Raw genomic sequence first — 20,669 nt, forward strand, 5'->3', positions numbered from 1 at the left:
CGCAAAGTCGCCAACGTGATCGACCAGCAATGCGCGCGGAAGACGTTGAGAAGCTTGTGAATGACCGACTTCGAGACTTGAAGACTAGCGGGAACCTTGAGGATGCACTACGTAAGGAGATGGATCAGGCGATCTCTACTCCTTTCACCCCGAATCGAGCAGGCTGCTCCCCGGCGATTCTCAACGCCTTCATTTACGCATTTCAAGGGAGTTTCCGATCCCGAGAGCCACCTAAAACACTTCAAAAGTGTCATGATCCTCCACAAGGCCGACGACGCACTGATGTGCAAGGCGTTCGCAATGACCTTGCGAGGAACAGCCAGGATGGTTCCACACCTGCCGTCTGGGTCGATCAATAGTTTCAAGGAACTTGCCTATGTCTTCACTAAATAATACACTTCTTATCGGACGATCAAGAAGAACCTAGATCATCTGTTCAACCTACGCAAGAAGCCCGACGAATCCATTCGAGATTACATCAAGAGGTTCAAAGCAGAAAAGGCCAACATCGTAGGGTGCGACGACCAAATCGCATCATCTGCCTTCAAGAAAGGTCTTCCAGCAGAACACGAGTTATACCGTGAGCTGACTATCACTCCCGGCCGGACTTTAGCAGAGGTCTTATGATCGCAGAACGCCACGCGCTGCGGGATGATGATCGAATTGCCGCGAAGAAGTCCACTGAGCAGGGAGATCGGCAGACCAAGCGGGCGGGCCAAATAAGCAATGGATTTAACAACAAGAATAAGGACAAGCGCAGGTCACACCCACAAGAGGACGCTAAGGCAGGAGAGAACTACACCAAGTTCACTATCCCTATACATCAAATCCTAGCCCAAGTGAAAAACAAACCTTGGGTAATAAGACCGCCACCTTTGAAAGGAGATCCAGACAGGAGGGATACTAGCAAATACTGTGCCTTCCATGGGACGCATGGACACACTACGAACAATCGCTTCGCTTGAAAGCACACCTCGAAGAACTCGTGAGGGAAGGTCATCGCACGAAATTCATCGCTAAGCAGGCCATCCGCGGATAGAGGACCGCGACACCGCCAAGGAGCCGCCCCAAAAGGTCATAAGGATTAACACAATCCTAGCCGACTCCGAGGAATCTGGGTTGACCAGCAAGGAAAAAAAAAGGAAGATCAAACAAGCCACTATGATCTTCCAAGTCTCAACCGACCTTCCGCTAGCAGAAGACGATCTTGTAATCGGCTTCCAAAAGAAAGATCTAATTGGCCTTGATCTACCACACAATGACGCTCTTGTCATCAACATTCAAATCGCTCAGGCCATGGTTGACCGAATCCATGCAGACGAGGGCAGTGCAGCCAACATCCTACAATTGACAGTTATCCAACAGATGGGCTTAGAGGCAAATATCAATAAATCAGCCAAGTCAATGACTGGCTTCAATGGAGCAACAACGGTTACCGTAGGCACGATAGAGCTCGACGTCTACGCCCCACCTGTAGTCAGCTCGCAAACGTTCATGGTCATTGATGAAGTCTCACCCTACAATGGCATTCTAGGCAGACCATGGATCAGCAAGATCAACGCCATCACCTCCGCCACGCATCAGAAGATTCGCTACCCCATTCCTTGGGGTGGGATCGCCAAATCAACAGCGTGATCGTGCAATGGCGAGGAAATGCTCACTCAAGGGTCAAGAAAGGCAAGCAAACACGTTTCTCCCGTGAATCAAGCAGATCTAAAGGGAGTAGAACAAGCGATGAGAAAGCAGATCCGTTTCAAGGCCAAGCAGCCAAAAGGAAAAGGAATGACTACTCCCCAATAGCAATCAAAGAATCGAGAACCAAGTCGAGGGAATTCGTCCGGAGGTCTATCCTGAAGAAGGATGGAAGCCCGAGGAGGACGTTGAGCTAGTACCCTTGATCCTCGACAAGCCGTAGAGAAACGGCGCAGATCGGCTCGCGCCTAAGCCAGGAGGAAAAGGCAGAGCTTGTAGCCTTCCTCCAGAACAACAAAGACGTATTTGCATGGTCACCATCGACATGCCCGCATCGATCCCGGATCATCCGCCATCGCCTACACGCCAACCCACCATCAAGCCTGTAGCGCGAAGAGACGCAACCGCCCGAGCGGGTCGCCATCATTGAAGCCGAGATCGACAAGCTTCTAGCTGCGGTTTCATTGAAGAAGTCTCATACGCAGAATGGTGGCGAACGTTGTTCTAGTAGCAAAGAAAGATAAAGGCCTGTGGAGAGTGTGCGTCGACTATACTGACCTCAACAAGGCATGTCCTAAAGATAACTTTCCACTGCCGAGAATTGACCAGCTCGTTGATTCAACTTCCGGCAATCAACTGCTAAGCTTCATGGACGCCTACTCCGGTTACAACCAGATCATGATGCATGAAGACGACAAGGCAAAGACCTCTTTCATCATCGAAAGAGGTACCTACTGCTACAAGGTCATGCCCTTTGGGCTGAAGAACGCTGGGGCAACCTACCAAAGGCTGGTGAACAAAATTTTCAAGGAGCAAATCGGCAAGACTATGGAGGTCTACGTAGACGACATGCTAGTCAAAGCTCCCTGAGCGAGCAGACCACATCAAGAATCTTGCCGAGGCATTCAGCCTACTCCGAAAATACAATATGAAGTTGAACCCGAGCAAATGCACATTTGGAGTCTCGTCCGGCCGATTCCTTGGATACTTAGTCACCCAAAGAGGAATTGAGGCACATCCAAATCAAATCAAGGCTATACTCAACATGAAGTCACCTGCCACAACAAAGGAGATACAAAGTCTAACGGGTAGGGCGGCAGCTCTCAACCGATTCCTCTCTAGATCTACCGACAAATGCAGGCCATTTTTCAAAGCCTTGAAGAAGGGACACAAAGACAAGTGGGATGACGAGTGTGAAGTAGCTTTTCAAAACTTGAAAACTTACCTCACTTCACCTCCATTGCTCTCAAAATCGATACCAGGCGAGGACTTGTACATCTACCTAGCGGTGTCCCACTCAGCTGTCAGCTCAGCTCTCATCCGAGAAGAAGCTGGGGGCACAACATCCGGTATTCTACACTTCAAAAGCTCTCCTCGATGCAGAGACTCGCTATCCGAAAATGGAGAAGCTCATTCTTTCGCTTGTGGTTTCTGCGAGAAAGTTAAGGCCCTACTATCAAGCACACCGGATAATTGTCATAACAGAATTTCCTTTGAGATCGATCCTTCACAGCCCCGACGCTTCTCAGCGACTCATGAAATGAGCTATCGAACTCAGTCAATATGACCTCCTCTACCGGCCGAAGACGCTATAAAAGCCCAAGCTTTATCAGATTTTGTTGTAGAGTTTACTCCGACAGCCGAAGAAGAGAAGATGGTCACGAAAAACAAGGAAAAAATGGACGACACCTCCCCTACCGATTCGAACCTACCTAACGACATGTGGCAGTTGCATGTAGACGGAGCATCAAATCACAAAGGAGCGGGAGCAGGAGTCGTCATAATCACCCCAGACGGAACCTTGTTGGAACAAGCTATCACACTAGGCTTTTCTGCTTCAAACAACGAGGCAGAATATGAGGCACTGCTTGCAGGACTACGCCTAGCGAAAGAACTGTCGATCAAGAGACTGGCCATCTACTCAAACTCCCAACTGATCACGAATCAAGCCTCAGGCGAGTATATGGCAAAGCATCCAAGAATGGTCCAGTACCTCGACAAAGTCCAAGGACTTTTGAAAGAATTCCCTACTTTCACCATCCAACAAGTTCCACGGGCAGAGAACACTCATGCAGATGCATTGGCGAGCCTAGGATCAACAATGGACACCTGGCCTGCAGTTAATCCATCCCAGTTGAACACCTTGACCGGCCAAGCATCGAAGAAATAGAGCCGATCGACTCAATGCAGATTGATGAGGACCCCAGCTGGCAAGACCCCATCATCGACTACTTAGTGAATGGAAACCTACCAACGGATAAGTCTGAAGCTAGGAAGGTCCAGCAGAAGGCCGCGAGATACTATATGCACGGCAACAAGCTCATCCGTAGATCATACTCCGGCCCTCATCTCACCTGCATAAAGTACCCTCAAACACTTGAAGTCCTCTGCAAAATTTACGACGGCGAGTGTGGCAACCACTCGTGGCGTGTCACTCGCCTGAAAACTCTAAACGTAGGCTATTTCGGCCTACCATGCGCCACGACTCCAATGAATATGTCAAAAATGTGATCGTTGCCAACGATACAAGCCGATCCCTAATCGCTGCCGAAGTTTATCATCCGCAAAACAGTCCATGGCCATTCATGCAATGGGCCATCGACTTAGTGGGTCCCTTGCCACCGGCGCCCGCCAAGAACGAAATGATGATCGTCGCCACCGACTACTTTACTAAATGGATCGAGGCCGAAGCTCTATCCTCTACTAAAGAAGCCAATGTGGAGCGATTTCGTCTGGAGAAATATCATCTGCCAGTTCGGCTGCCCACAATCGTTGGTCGCGACAATGGCTCACGTTCATTAGCAAGCAGATCACCGCCTTCTTTGCGAAATACAAGATCAAGCAACACCTGTCCACTCCAAGGTATCCACAAGGAAATGGGCAGGCCGAGGCATCCAACAAAGTCATATTAGACTGCTTGAAGAAAAGGCTAGAAGGCGCCGAAGGGAAATGGGTAGACGAACTCCCCGGAGTACTATGGGCTTATCGCACCACCAAACGAAGGTCGATCGCGAAACCCCATTTTCCCTTGCCTATGGAACTGAAGCAATCATTCCTCCTCACGTCACTGTCCCTTCTATAGGCATTGAAGTCGGCAGTATAGAGCAGAACTCCGAGCAGATGAGACTCAACCTTGACTTACTTGAAGGCGAGCGCGAGAAGGCCATTATCCGAGTCGCCTCCTATCAACAGCAGTTGAAGTCCTACTACGACAAAAGAGCTAAGATCAGACAGTTTCAACCTGGCGACCTTGTGCTAAGAAATGCCTTCATCACTGCACAAAGACAAGGGTCTAAGAAAATGAAACCCAATTGGGAAGGCCCTTATGTGATCAGCCGGTCCGGGGGCAGAGGAAGTTACACGCTGGACACCATGGATGGGAAGGAAATACCACGGCAATGGAATACCTACCATCTCCGAAAGTATTATCCGTAATGCTACCTACTGACTGCTAGAAGCTCCAAGTTTTTGTACTCAGTGATTTTCATTTTCGAATAAAGGACTATAATCTTATGAATATCAATATAAGCTCAGTTTCTTATTCCAAAATGTCTCATCTACCCACAAAACACAACTGTTGTCCATAAGCAGCGTCCTTCGGAGACGCAGGCAACGACGTCGCCGAGACGCGGCCCATAAAAGCGTCCTAAGAGAGACGCAGGTGCGCCAGAATTTCCTAAGGAGGTATCGGTTCCTATCCGTTCCCTAAGGGGCAGGATAGTCATATAGTTGCCCATAAGGAGCGTCCTAAGGGAGACGCAGGCGGCGACTAAGCGTCCGTTTGGAGACGCAGCCCACTAAAAGCGTCCTAAGGGAGGCGCAAGGTGCGCCAGAATTTCTTAAAAGGAGGTCTCCATGCCTCCTGCGAAGTATCCGAGTTCCTATCCGTTTCCTAAGGGAGGCGGGATAGTCACACGATTGCCCATAAGCGGCGTCCTTCGGGAGACGCAAGCGGCGACTAAAAACGTCCGTTTGGAGACGCAGCCCACTAAAAAGCGTCCTAAGGGAGACGCAGGTGCGCCAGAATTTCTTAAAGGAGGTCTTCATGCCTCCGGGAAGTATCCGAGTTCCTATCCGTTTCCTAAGGGAGGCGGTGATAGTCACCAGATTGCCAATAAGCGGCGTCCTTCGAGACGCAGGCGACGACTAAGCCATCCTAAGGGATATGAAGAACACGCCCGGAGCCCCTTAAGGAGGCCCTGGCATTCGCCAACTTCCTAAGGGGAGCCATCCTAAGAGATATGCAGAACACGCCCGAAGTCTTTCAAGAGGAACCCTGGCACTCATGAATCTCCAAAAGGAGATGTGCAATCAAGACACTAGCCGGTTACTCAAGCAGTTCACAAGACAATATGCAAATTGAAGTTGAAAAATAAAGACTGAGATTTTCATAGCAAAGCGACCAACCGGCCAAGTTCAAACAAAAGAAGATGGTCAAACAAGACCAATTATTCTAAACAAAAGCAGACTACAAAAGCTGAAAAGAAATAAAGGAGTCTTCGTCTACTCTGAAACACCAATGGAGATCCACGATCTCTGACCTCTTGTCCGCTGATCAGCCACACTTTCAGACTCCACATGGCTGATCTATGACGCGTCCGCCACCACCTTATCACCTGCATCGTCCTCTGCTCCATCTTCCTCGCCTACCGTCTCTTTAGCCACCGCCGGCTCCTTCGGTGTTCACGCATTAGCTTCCTCACTTTTTGCAGGGGGCAAGTTTGGATAGAGCATCTCGATGTCTTCATCTCCAATGGCGTAGAGGGGGTCATATCCTTTTGTGTAGTCCAAGTAGCCCAACTTGTACGCGTCCATGGCAACTTCGGACTTGGATTCCTCAGCAGACTCATGATAGGCGTGAAATCTAGCCAAAAGCTTGTCATAGCTATGAGAGATGTCGGCATTCTTGCGCTCAAGGTGGAAGTAAGCATCTTTTCGACTTGCCAAGTCAGCAGCAGAAGAGTTAAGCTCGGAATCCTTCTCAGAAGGGAACTCTTCAACTCAGATATCATCCCCCGCAAATCAGACGTCTTCTTCTCATAACGGGTTTGCTCGGCGGAAAGTTTGCTAACTAACTCGGCATTCTTCTTCTCCAACTCGCTAAGTTGAGCTGAAGAGGGGAACAAGCAGACGAGTTCGAATGGTCTCGAGCAAAAACTACTCCCTTTGAAGCGGATGAAGTGTCGCTTCCTTTGTTTTTCCAAGGAAAGACTTGGGAAAGTACCAAGATCGCCAGCCTGACTGTGGATTTGATGAACCAGCTCAGCACAAGTGGATGGACTTGTGAAAGTTCGTCTTGAGCGGATCGGACACGCCTGCATCATCTACAAGGGTGGACTTGTCCACCTTGGGATCACTGCGGCGTTGCAGAAGAACCCTTCGCCCAGGCAAATAACTCTCTTGCTTTCTTAGTCTCTGTCAACCTCACTTCCAAAGGAATTGGCAACGATGAATCCACTCCATGCTTGACTTCTGACTCAACAGATTGAAACATGATGGTTGGATGGATGAGCAGACTGCCCAGATCGACTTCAATCTTCGTGGTACAACCGACTCAAATTTCGAAAAGGAGCATCCGCATCTCTTTGCCTCTCAACAAGTGAGCTAGATCGCGCACGGACTACTTTACGGAGCATATCACGATCTCCAAACTCATCAAGCTCTCGAAGACCGACATCACCTTCCTCTTTTAGGGAATTTAGCAAAACACTCCTCATGTCCAGCAGGCAAATCATCAAGGCTCGGACCATCCGCTTCCATTTATCGACATCCTTAGCAGGGCAGTCCACCAACTTCCTCGATCGCTCGCCAATCGCCGCCACCACCGCTCAATCGTCTTTGGCCGATCCACGATGACAACCAGCTGGTCCCACCCAACTGGTCCTCGCCTTGAAAAAGAGAAGACGAAGAAAAATTTACGTGCTCGACTTACTTTGGGATGCACGGCAACTCCTCTCTTCGACAAGCAGTACAAAATTCTCCAAGATCTTTCTCAAGCTAGAAAGTAGAGAAGTTAAGTTTGCGATGTAAGAAAGAGTGAAGAGAAGCCCTGTATTTATACAAGTTGGACAACCCGGGTCAAGAAGGAATCTCAAGCTCTTTCCTACTGGGAATCCAACTTCAAAAACAGTCAGAAGCCTACACCAATTGAGAATCCGATCTACAAAAGGAGTCCAACTCACAGAAGAAAGCCCGGACTCGGTTGGAGAGCCCGAAAAATAATTTCATCTCCTACATGCCACACAAGTGTCACGCAGAAGGGGCATTTGTGGGAGCAGATATTTTCGTCTCCAATCACAGACGCCATGTGGAAAAGAAGATTATCTCTTTTAATTAATTAATTGAACCAGTTTATCTGGCCAATTAATTAATTAGGATAAATATCTTAATTAAATGATATTATCTTTATTTAATACGATAATATCATTAATTAAGATATTATCCTAATAAAGAGAAGATAATGTCATTATCTCAGATATTATCTTCATAAAAAGAGATAATATCATTTAATTCAGATATTATCTCCATAAAAAGAGATAATATCATTAAATCAGATATTATCTCATCGACTCGATCCCTACGAATTTGGGTAGAGAATAAACTCAGCATATTCTCTACGAAACCCTAGCCCCGAGGCTCCTATAAATAGATGACTTCATTCATCATTCAAGGTACATCTAAACCTACTCCTTATACCCGAGAAAAATACCCGAAGCTCTTTCTCCATCTCCACTCTCCATATTTTCTCCACACGGCTCCGGCCACCACACACGGCTCCGGCCGCCCGGTTCACACCCTACATAAACACTACTCCGTACCCTTTGCTTAGCTATTGTTTTTCTACAAACACTCGAACTAACTTAGGCATCGGAGGGCCTTTGGCCAACACCCCCTGGGTGTGGTCTATTTACTCCAATCTGTTTTACAGGAATCGAGGAAGAGAGAGAAGGAAGATCGAAGGTTGAAGGATCTAGAAGCGAATATTCTCCCGTGAGATTATTTGCACAAACACAGATTAGTTCATTAAAAAAAAACACAACCTTCCCATTTTCTTGTTTTTATTAGGAACCAACATAAATCAAGTAAATATGTATTATGTATGCATATGGATTTCAAACTGGAGACAAAATACAGAAGCTTCGCTATAATAATGGAGTCTCCAATTTCGTTCCACGATACTAATAGTAATTAATTATTAAACTGAAAAATTAAATATGATTACAAGAAAAGAAAAAGAAAAATGTAAGTTGCAATACAGTTGATGATGTAGAAGAAAAAATTAAATGCAGATTCTGGAAATCCGAATGGAAATATTCAGGCGAAGAGTGAGAGCGGGAGAGAGTGGGGGAAGAGGAGAGAGAAAAGGGAGAAGAGAGGAGTTGGGGCAGGAGGAGGAAAGAAATTATATATAAAAAAGGGAAGGAGAAAAAAGGGGGAGACAATCGGGATGTGCTGGCCTTTGGGGTCTTTTTATTTTTAATTTTTAATTTTCAATAAAAAGTTAACTAAGGTTAACTATTGGACATATGTCAAGCTTTAAAAGTGACGGTGAGCATACACCTTTAGTTAAAGTGGTGAGCAAAAATGCTCCCGGGTAAGTTGGAACCATTCCTTCGCTCTCTGATGCTTTCAAATTGAATGTGATGATATGTCTTATGTTTCAAACTGTTCGTACAAACCGTTTTGTTTCATTTTTTTGAATAAGTAAAATTGCCAAGAAAGTTGAGCTTAAGGTGAAGATAGAGTAAAATAGTATATACTAGTGTAATTGAAGATGTTAGTACCGTAACTGACCGAGCAACTAGCTAGGCTAGATCATCCACGTGCCATGCTTTGAGAGGTCATCACCTTATCCAAAGAAACATTACCACAAGTCACAACTCTAAGCAAAGCAAGAGGAGTCCCACATCGGAAAACTACAAGAGATGGAGACTCCCCCTCGCCTATAAAAAAAGACTAATCTCCCTTGAGAAAGGGACACTCTCTTTTGGATCCTGGGGCTGAGTTTTATCTTTAATCATGGGATTCTCCCTCCTTTTCTTTATACTTGGGTCCAACCCCATATACAAATGTAAACATACATTATTATAATGAGAACATTCTTCTCCGTGGACTCATTAAGGGTGAACCACGTATATCTCGTCTTCTTTATATTCACCGCTTGCCCAAATCTTTATACACATGCTGAAGGTCCTCACCTTCACCCATCATCCACCATTCTACCTCTATCTAAGTTGACCCGCCCAAAAAGAGCATCAACAGAAGATGTAAAAAAATATAATACAAATGATGAGAGTAATAAAGGATTGCCATAGTTGCAGAATTATCCCTTTTGCTTATGCTGGCGGCATCTTCCTTATATACATGTTTGTTCTTGTGCATATGGGTAAGAACATTCATGGACATTTATGTTGGTGCAATCAATAATTTTTGAATAAATGTTCATTTTGTGAAGCATCTTGGAGGCATATCGAACTGGGAAAGGACGCATTGTGGTCAGAGGGAAAACTGATGTTGAATTGCTTGATTATAGAACAAAGAGAAGTGCAAGGATCATAAGGAGGTTTGCCTTCGTCTTCTTGTCCGATTTGCATTAAATATGCATGTAGTCTTAGATTCTCGTGAAAGAGTTTATTTTTTTTAGTGATTTTATACTTTGTGAATGACTCAGATCGCTCACCAAACCAACAAATCAGCCCTTGTGGAGAACATAGCCGAACTTGTGGAAAATAAGGTGACATTCTTGCAAGTAGCAAATGATCCTTTAAAAGTGCTGGATTGTAATTTTTCTTTAAAAAGTAGTTTTGTGATTGGTTTTTTTATATGTTATTTGATTCTAATCTGAAAGGTTCCGGTTTTTAGGGTCCAAATTCATTTGTTAGTATTGTAATTCTTATTTAATATGTGACTTTATTAAATCCAATATGTACCATTATATTCATTTAAGTTATTTTGTTGATATCATGTTGACCTCATATAATAATACTGCTTGTCTCTGTTCATCATCTTCCCAAGAAATCTTTAGTTACACGTATTATCTCTTTGTTCCAAATTTGTCACCATTTTTGTGTTGATGCATTGCACTTCTAACTGCTGTATCACTCACATGAAATTATTAAAGTAATAAGGTCATACATTGTTGTTAATTCTTATCTCGTTTTAGTTCTTTTCTTTATACTTTTTTCCTTTTTTCTACAGAGTTTAGAAGGAATAAGCGATATTAGGGATGAAAGTGATCGCTCTGGAATGCGTGTTGTCATTGAGGTGTGCAATTTATTTATTTCTTTTTAATTCTGTTCTCCTCCATACTTTGTAGCTTTTAAATACTTACATTCTGAAGAATTCACAATACTATGGGAGATTTAACTAGTAAAACGGTTTTGCTATTCTTCTCAAATAAAAAACGGGTTCTGCAGTTGGATTATGATCTATTTGCATCCTCTTTTCAGCTCAAGCAAGGATCTGACCCATCAATTGTTCTGAATAATCTTTATCGCCTCACGTCTCTTCAATGCAGCTTTAGTTGTAACATGGTTGGGTGAGTGATATCTTTATCATCATTCAAGAACATTGGTAGACTTAAGATTCTGGCTTTTGGTTCTTCACTGGTGTATGCAATTTCTCTCCTATACTTCTCTAGTTGATTTTTAGGGCTGAAAATTGAAAGTTGCATTTTGGCCTTGAAAGTTATGACTTTGATTGAATATTATAACTCAAGGAACCGAGATATTTTGGTTTGGAAACTAATTTTATGAAGAAAATTAAATTACTCTATTGTCGTTGAAATAAATAACTTTTGTCAAAAGCTGAGCTGTAATAAAAATATCCCAAATATTGGTGGAGGTGTACAAGGATTGTATGAGAAAACTAAACACAAAGTCGTCATTTTGAAGGCTCCGGGCCTGTTGGTTTTTCATTTGATTTGTTTCAACATTGTTGGGAATTGGGATATTTTGGAGGCAAATTCAATGAAAGCCTTTGAAATTCCAAAAGGATGGGTGATAAATGCAATAACCTATTAGACATACATATGCCTTATTGCAAAGGCAAAAGGTTCAATGCGGAAGAATAAATTTACGCCACTGAGTTTGGTTTCCAGCTTGAATGAAGTACTTTATAAGGTGTTGTTTTTGAGATTGGAGTAGGTTTTGGGAGATACAAGTACAAACACAAGGTAATTTTGTGAAGGTGTGGAATACCTGTCCATGGCAGTAAGCTGCAATTTTTTTCATTGAAGAAAACAGAAAATTCAGTGAAATATTGCCAATATCACTAGAACGTAGCCTTATAAATTTTTAGGATTAGAAATTTTTTTAGATAAGATCCACATAGTGGTGCAACCAAGAAGCATGTGTACAATGTAGCCTTCATTGCAATGCCACACATAATGATATTAATTAACAATCCGATTGGATCAATTTCTTCTTTCAAAATGATTCTGGTGTTACTAAATTATGGCTTTCCATTGTTCTAGAAGTACACCATATTTTCTCGATTGAACTTTCTTGCTCAAATGATTCATCACAATGCTTAGATTTTCATTTGGTATTTTGTCTATTCACAGTATTCATAATGGGCAACCTAAGCAGATGGGTCTAAAGGAGTTGCTGCAGGTGACTACCTAAGTTTAATCTCTTAGTATAAGCCTATGTCTGTCCACATTCTGGCCACGGCCGACTTGTGAACCACGGCGGCGACCTTGGTTCTCTTCATCTTGCAAAGCCACTGCTATGAGAACTTGTTCATCGACTTGTCTCTGCAACTCATTGATTTCATCTGCTTTATGGTTTCTCTTATTTCTTTCTCACTCTTGCCTCTCCAAGCATCTCCTATATTCTTCCATTGAGAATGAATGGAGTATGAATTCTAAACTCTAAGAAATGAAAATATAGAAAGATGTGGTGTGAGAGGTATGAGCTGAGTCTTTGGTTTTATAGAAAATTTTGGCAAGATAGAGATGTCACGTGGCTTGATTTGATTGGATGAAAATCTTATCTGAAATTTAAAATTAATCCGAATTTTGAATTTTGAAATTCATCTGAAATTTGAATCCAAATTTATCCAAAATTTGAATTTTGAAATTCATTCGAAATTTGAACCCAAAAATCTTATTTGGAAATTTTATCCGATTATGAATAGTCTTGACACATAAGAACCCGGAAATCTTATCTGAAAATATTATCCAAATTAATTATTGAGGTAAAAAAATTTGTGAAAAAAACAAAAAAATGAATAGTAACTGCCCTTAACCATGGCAGCAGGTAGAAACACAAAATACTATTTGCAAGGGCAACCACTATTCACGTGAATAGTGGCGGCCCTAGCTCCCCCCTTGCCATGGCTAAGGGCAAATAAGTGAAGTTGCTCTTATTGGCTTTTGAGTTCCCCTGCTCCTATTAACTATGTAAGTTTATTCAGCAAAACGTTCATTGGAAAATTTAGATTCTGATTTCATGGATAATGTTTTTGCTCTGCTTTCATATTACTCTGTTGGGACATTTAATGGCTTCAAATAATGGATAGTTTGTCTTACCTCATACCTACCTGGTTACTGTTTTTTATTTAATTTTGGACTTTTGGTTTTAAAGCGTACAGTGAGCGGTTAATATTTGGTTCTTCACTCCTAAGTGTTGATGCTTGACTCATTCATTGTTGTATTAAGATTATAATATTCTAGCATTAAGATATTGGTAGCTTGTCTTTGTGTACTACTGTGTGATTGTGACTATTTTACTGGATTTACATTTATGTCACCACACTACAACTCATAGTTCATATGTATTTTCTCGTTGAAATAGGGCATTGTTGTGGGCCTGGATAATTTGGATGCAGTAATTCGTATGCTAAGAGAATCTTCTAGCAATGCAATTGCATCATCTGGTATAAGGAGCGGTGAGCTCCCCTATGTTTTTGAGTTTTTCATTTTCAACTTGAGTAGAAGTGGTGAATCTTCTACCTAGTTTCGTGTCTGAATTTTTCATTACACATTATGTTTAGACATACGTATCGTTTCCCGTATTAGATATATGTATCTGAATTCTTCCCTATGTTTTGAAATAAATCTACTGAGTTGTACACTTTTGTATTATATATTTCTTCTGATTATTGTACATAGTTTTAAGACTGTTTTGTAATCCTGCAGATAATTATTTTTCAATGCGCTTCTTTGTATTACATTATTTTCAAAAGCGCACATTTGATTAGGTCGGACCTCTTGCGCCACGCTCCTGTTAAGGCAGTGTAGAATGCATTTAATTGGGGTTGGAAGTGGGATCTTGATCATTATGTTGATTTAACCACCTGTTATGGAAAAAAATTGGTGCATAGGCTGTCTTTGTATCATCATTTTCACTTCTTCCTTTTTTCATCTACCCTTGTTTGGAAATGATGTTAAATGTTCTTAAGATGACTATCATACTATTTATAGGGGAGATACTTTAATTGCCTCCATTTGGTTCAAATTGAATAAGAAGCAAATGAGTTAAAAAGCAAGTTTTCCAGTCCCAAGGCGTTCAATGCTGGAGGACAGTGATAGTGGCCACCTTGATGACGTAGATGTTATTCCAAATGAAGAAATGCTTTTGGTATACGCTAACACCTTCTTTTTCATGAAGTTATAATTTACTCCTTTGTTTTCGAAGAAGGAAAATTTAAAAGAAAAGAAACCCAACGAACACTTTCAATCTACAAAATCGAGGAACCATTGGCAAATCTGTACTTACAGAGTTACATACAGACCAAGAACTGCCTCTCAATGTGTTCAATTCCAACCACACAGTAATATTTGAGATTATACTGCAAAACGATAAATTACAAGATCATAAAACAATTAGATTGAAACCGAACCCAAAAAAAAAAAAAAAAAAAAAAACTAATTAAATAGATATTCCAATATTTCTCTTCTATGGCATATATAATAGATTCTCAGATAGAGGAGTTGGGAGAAAGGGTTATCCCTGGTGGAAAGAGAAAATAATCAATTCTGACCTGAAAAGGAAAGATGGTTTGTGTCCTCTGACACCTGAAGAAACCGCTCTTACACGGTGAAATATGGTGCCGAGAGGGGATATTTTTGTTCCCACATATGACGGAAACATGGCTAAAGTGGTTGAAGGCCATCGCAGATTTCTTGGGTTCAAGAAGACAATTCTACTGGACAGAAAGCTTCTTGTTGATTTGATAGACCAGTGCTCAAGTGGATCATTGAATTGGGATGAATTTTCATCTGCAGTAAATGAAGCTCATGCAGGTCGAATGGGGAACCCAACTAATAGGTTGATGATCCAAGACCGACCAACAGAGGAGGACTATTTCTACGCCAACCCAGATGAGTGTTTGCAATCGTTAGGTGAACAACTGAGTAGTACGTGATATATATAATGTTCGAAGATTGTGACACTCATCCATGTTCTACAGTGTTGGCTGTTTTCCCACAGATATATAAGAAAGTTGTCTACGGAGGGATTAGCCATAATGAGATTTTGTTCTGAAGAGGTGATGAAGATTATTGTCGGGGGACGTAAGTAATCTTCAATAATGCCCCGAGAGGATCTATGCTGGAGGACATGTTTTATCTTTTATATAAGCCCAAAAAAAAAAGGACAAATATAATTGATGAAAAATAAATAAAAACAAAATCTTTTGTTTCCTTTTCCCTAGTTGATTAGGATTTATCCTTATATTTCTGCATGTTAATTTTGAATTCCTAGTAGGATTTGGATCATAATCAAAATTTCAAATTCCTATTAGGAATTAGATTATAATTTGATTCCTATATAAAGGTCTAGTTTTAGATTGTGCCTCAGGGAAGTTGTATCAAAACAAATAAAAAGAACCATGGGAAAAGAAGATGATTATGTTGAGTATGTTCCAGTGGCGAAGCGGCGAGCAATGGAAGCTCATAAGATTCTTCAACGCAAGGTAAAGTCTCTCGGGCTTGAAGAGAAGTCAGACAAGTTAAAGCTAGCTGCTCAGGCAAACCCTAGTCTCCTTGTTAAAGCACAGTCGGAAAAATCAAATTTTGTTGCCGAAGAAGACAAACCAAGCAAACCTAGTCTCCTTGTTAAATCATTAGAGATGAAGCATGAGGCTCCCAAGATTACTCCAATCCAGCAGATGGTGCAACAAGAGAAAGAGATTATTGACAACTTATCGGATCGCAAAACACTAATGTCAGTTGGTGAATTGGCAAAGGGAATCACTTATACCGACCCTATACCAACAGGTTGGAAGCCCCCATTGCATATAAGAAGGATGCCAATGAAGCAATGTGATTTGATTCGAAAGCAGTGGCATATCGAAGTTAGTGGTGAAGATGTTCCACCACCTATTAAGAATTTCAAGGACATGAGATTTCCTGAACCGATTTTGAAGACTCTGAAGGCCAAGGGCATTGTCCAGCCGACCCCCATTCAGGTGCAAGGTCTTCCGGTGATTTTATTTGGGAGGGATATGATTGGTGTTGCGTCTACTGGCTCAGGAAAGACATTGGTTTTTGTGCTGCCATTGATTATGGTTGCATTGCAAGAGGAAATTAGGATGCCAATTGTTCCTGGTCAAGGGCCTTTTGGATTGATCATTTGCCCATCAAGGGAGCTCGCAAAGCAGATTTATGAAGTGGTGGAAGAGTATCTGGTTCCTATGAGAGAGGTTGGATATCCAAAGATAAGGCCTTTGCTCTGTATTGGTGGAGTGGATATGCGTTCGCAATTGGACATTATCAAGGAAGGTGTTCATATAGTTGTTGCTACTCCTGGGAGATTGAAGGACATGCTGGCAAAGAAAAAAATGAATCTCAATAATTGCACATATTTAACTTTGGATGAGGCTGATTGACAGGACCCGCCCGAATTTCCCAACCCGAGGCGGATCCGTCTTGGTGCCGACATCATACTGATGCCGGGCCCACTTACTAACACCCAAGACATCCTACCAAAAATTTTGGCAGAGTCTCCCCTGTAAAATGCTCAAACCAACCATAAACAACCTGCAATAATTTACAACAATATACAACCCAACTGCCAAAGCATGCTTTTACAAACTACACTCCAACACAAAATGGCCTCCGGCCTCAAGTAGTAGCCTAACATGGGCAATAACAGAGCGTCTACAGAATTTGTTTACAACAAACAGGGGAGTAGAAAGAATTTATACAGACCCTATTAACAGACGACAAGTTCGGAGCTCGTGACTTGCTCGAATGCCTTCAGGAGCAACTCATGCAGGGCGCAAAAGCAGAAAGATGTGAGTGGACAGAAATAAAGTTTCACCTTAAAATCAACATAGTAACCCCACCATGTAAAAATAATGGTCTAGCATGCAGTTTCACAATTCAGAAACCAAAACTCAAACACAAAAATCCCAAAGTCCAAAACATCTCCACATCTCAAGCTCACAACTCATTTCCCAAAATATATGCAACTCTCAACAACCCGTAAATACCCATATATAAATATATATATATATATATATATATAGGTAGGACTCTAGTATAGTATATACTCCTCTCCATACTAATGTACCGGGGAGACAATCCAACCGGGGGATTGTTAGCTGGTACGCAGGATTTCGAACACTAACCCGCGTCCAGGATGAGTAGTCCAACCGGGGGACGGAACTCCATAGCTCACACGCCGGCACTGCCAGCGACACGTGTAGCTCACAAATCTCATATCAAGTCCTACGCGCGCAGACAGTATCATCACCCCACCGGCACCGCCAGCGACGTGTGTGATGATACTCAAGCAATATACATACTCTCCCCATACGCACGCCAAGCGACACGTATGGAAAGTGTCTCACACACCGCACGCCAACGCCATGTGTGAGACCCGTAATCTCATGGCCTTCCCACCCCACCGGCACTGCCAACGACGTGTGTGGGAAGCCTAGTAACTAGGGAATGGTACTCACCTACCATACTCATATCTCACAACCATCCATCAAACTCCTATCTTTCCACAATCTCACCACAACAACATCTCATACTCTATACATAGACAATATAGATAGCCCTCCCAAAATCCATATCAACAAAATCATCATACTCAAATATATATGTCTATACTCAAAATATATAGCCAAGATATATAAACATATTCAAATCATCAACCAAAGACTTATTAAATCAAAGTCACCATCATTTAAAGTATATGCACAAAACTTTCATAATTAAAAACCATGCATATGCTTAAAACAAAGTCCACTCACAAGCAATCCCAAGCTGCCCGGCCCCGTGAGGGTCCCGCCTGCTGCGAGTGATCAACCGAAGTACCTATTCCAAGATACAAATCCTTGATTAACATCACGTACTTCCAAAACGGAAATTCACGAAAGGAAATACTTAAATCCCCAAGTTCCCGGTGCGCTCACGTCCAAAGGAACATCCTAAGGTCCGGTTACAGATTGGAATTCGCTTCCCAATCGCACGGTGATCGCGATTTCCCTAAACTTCACATTATTGAATCGGAACATCCGGGGCTCCGATTCACGATCCGCGAATTCCTATAGGTTTCTAAGAGTACCTAGATCAACATACTTCAACTTGGAAACGATCCAACGGTCAGAACTTATCGAACCCGGATAACGCACAATATGCGAAATCCGTTCGATAGTCAAACGATATCCAAATTGAGATCCGCGAAATCCTACGCACTCGTGACAACCTAAGGATCTCAACAGGACGAAAAACAACTTCACCCACCTTGCCCACGCGCCGCCACACGCGCCGGCAGCGCGCGGTGTGTAGAGAGATTTCCGGCGACGGAAAATCTCCACACCAACGCTCACCCTTCCAATCCTAGATACTACTCGAAGAATGGAGCAACTTTTTCAACTACGGCAACGTCCAATTCGGACGGCAAGTGGCCGGAATTTCAAATTGAAATCCGGCCAAAACCTAGGTTTCCAATTCGAGAATTAACCTGCAAATCTATCAAAACCTATCCCACAGCCAGCTAGAACACACAAAAGGATGAGAAACCTCACCTTACCCGTCGGAAATGGTGGCTGGAGGAGAGAGATCGAGCGGCTAGAAGTTCCAGTCGATTCCGCCACGATTCGCATTTTCCGCGAGTCCCAGGGTTTCGGGGCTGTCTGGCGGGAAGAGAGAGGAGAAGATGCGGTTCGAACGGACCGGTCTCGTCGGACGGGTGGTCGGAAGTGGCGGTGTGTGGCGGTTTCCGATCGGTGAATGTGACGGGAAGGAGGAAAATCGCAAGGAAGGGGAAGACGCGGGAGGAAGAGAGAGAAAGTGAGGGTAAATGTAAAAATCTGATTTTTACCCCAAACTGACTTCGAAATAATTACGGTTTTGCCACCGAACAAGTTTTGATCGCCAAAGCTTCGTTAAATCTCCGATTCAAGCCTACCGCCTTTGTCTACGGTTTCGTCTCAGTACCACCTACGCAACCACACTACTCAAGGTCCCAAAATCTTCCCGGATACGAAAGTGACCAAAATTACCCTTAACCCAAGGGTAAATTAATATTTTCCCTTAATTAAATTAAACAGGAAAATAAACGGAGTCGGGGTGTTACACTGATAGATTGGTAGATTCAGGCTTTGAGGATGACATAAGACACGTTTTTGACCACTTTAAATCTCAAAGACAAACTCTCTTATTTTCAGCCACCATGCCCACAAAAGTTCTCAACTTTGCTAAAAGCGCTTTGGTAAAACCCGCCACCGTGAACGTGGGAAGACCTGGAGCTGCAAATTTGGGTGTAATTCAGGAGGTTGAGTATGTGAAGCAAGAGGCCAAGTTTGTTTACCTTCTTGAATGTTTACAAAAGACCGCACCACCTGTTATAATATTCTGTGAAAACATAGCTGACGTCGATGACATTCATATATATCTTCTGATAAAAGGAGTGGATGCAGTGGGCATTCATGCGGGGATGGATCAGAAAGAGAGAGAGGATGCCATTTCTTCCTTCAAGAAAGGGAAGAAAGATGTCTTGGTTGCCACTGGTGTTGTCTCAAAGGGTTTGGATTTTCCGGATATTCAACATGTCATCAATTATGACATGCCAACACAGATTGAAGACTATGTCCACAGGATTGGACGAACGGGAAGATGTGGCAAGACTGGAATAGCAACAACCTTTATAAACAAAAATCAAAGTGAGGCAACACTTCTTGATTTGAAACACCTCCTGCAGGAGGCAAAACAAAGGATTCCACCGGTGTTGGCTGAGCTTAATGATCCAATGGAATTAAATGCGGATGCAATTACAAATGCGAGCGGGGTTAAGGGCTGCGTTTATTGTGGCGGGCTTGGTCATCGTATCCATGACTGCCCCAAACTGGAGCAACAGAAAAGAATGGCAATTTCCAGCTCTAGAAGAGATTATTTTGGATCTGGTGGTTACAGAGGGGAAATATGATATTTTCTATATGTATGTAACTATATATATAAGAAGCTTGCAGTCTCTCTGAAACCAAAGCTCCTTTCCCTATTTTAAAGCGAAAATAAGGATACCCAGTAAGTACAACAAAATAAAACATTTTTAAGAGACTTGTCAATTTCCCAATTTAGCATTTACATAATTTCATTCTTATGTATTTCTTCTGTATGCTAACTGCTCGTCAATTCTATAATGAACTTTCTGGGAGAAATCTTTTTTTCCGGATGGTCCTCAAATAAAGTTATGATTGCCGGGTGTATCATGATTCTATGTTGAACACAGAGAGGTTCATTCTGATATGAAGTCTGTAAAGAAGACTTATTTATCTGCTTTGAAGTTACCTTGCCAACCTCCAAAACAAATAATCGAATCTAGACTATGTATAAAAGGCGCTAGCGATAGAGAAGTGAAGATCTATTGGCCTATGGCCGTCGGTGTACGATGCCAGTGTTCCATGCAGAAATTTAGTTTAGTTGCAGTTAGGTATTCTATTCCTTGGACCACATCTAGTTTAGTTGTAGCTATAAGGTATATAGACGGTTTTCATGCAACCTTGGTCTGGATGCTTTG

The 20,669-nt window shown here is 42.7% G+C and overlaps 1 protein-coding gene across 3 annotated transcripts; it reads left to right on the forward strand.

Moving 5' to 3' along the window:
• The first annotated feature begins 15,522 nt into the window (after positions 1-15,522).
• On the forward strand, positions 15,523-20,141 carry LOC103331056 (DEAD-box ATP-dependent RNA helicase 35-like). Of its 3 annotated transcripts, none has more exons than XM_089053144.1 (3): positions 15,523-15,676; positions 15,728-16,519; positions 19,231-20,141. In XM_089053144.1, exons 1-3 carry the CDS (start codon positions 15,529-15,531, stop codon positions 20,076-20,078), a joined length of 1,788 nt encoding a protein of 595 aa, XP_088909270.1. In that variant the 5' UTR covers positions 15,523-15,528; the 3' UTR covers positions 20,079-20,141. The 3 variants fall into 3 exon arrangements, with proteins under 3 accessions (XP_088909270.1, XP_088909269.1, XP_088909268.1); XM_089053143.1 differs by having other exon boundaries at positions 15,529-15,676; positions 15,725-16,519; XM_089053142.1 differs by having other exon boundaries at positions 15,529-16,519.
• Positions 20,142-20,669: the final 528 nt, after the last annotated feature.

Source organism: Prunus mume, linkage group LG5 (genome assembly GCF_029339155.1).
Source record: "Prunus mume cultivar Tortuosa linkage group LG5, ASM2933915v1, whole genome shotgun sequence".
NCBI classification, from domain to species: Eukaryota; Viridiplantae; Streptophyta; class Magnoliopsida; order Rosales; family Rosaceae; genus Prunus; species Prunus mume.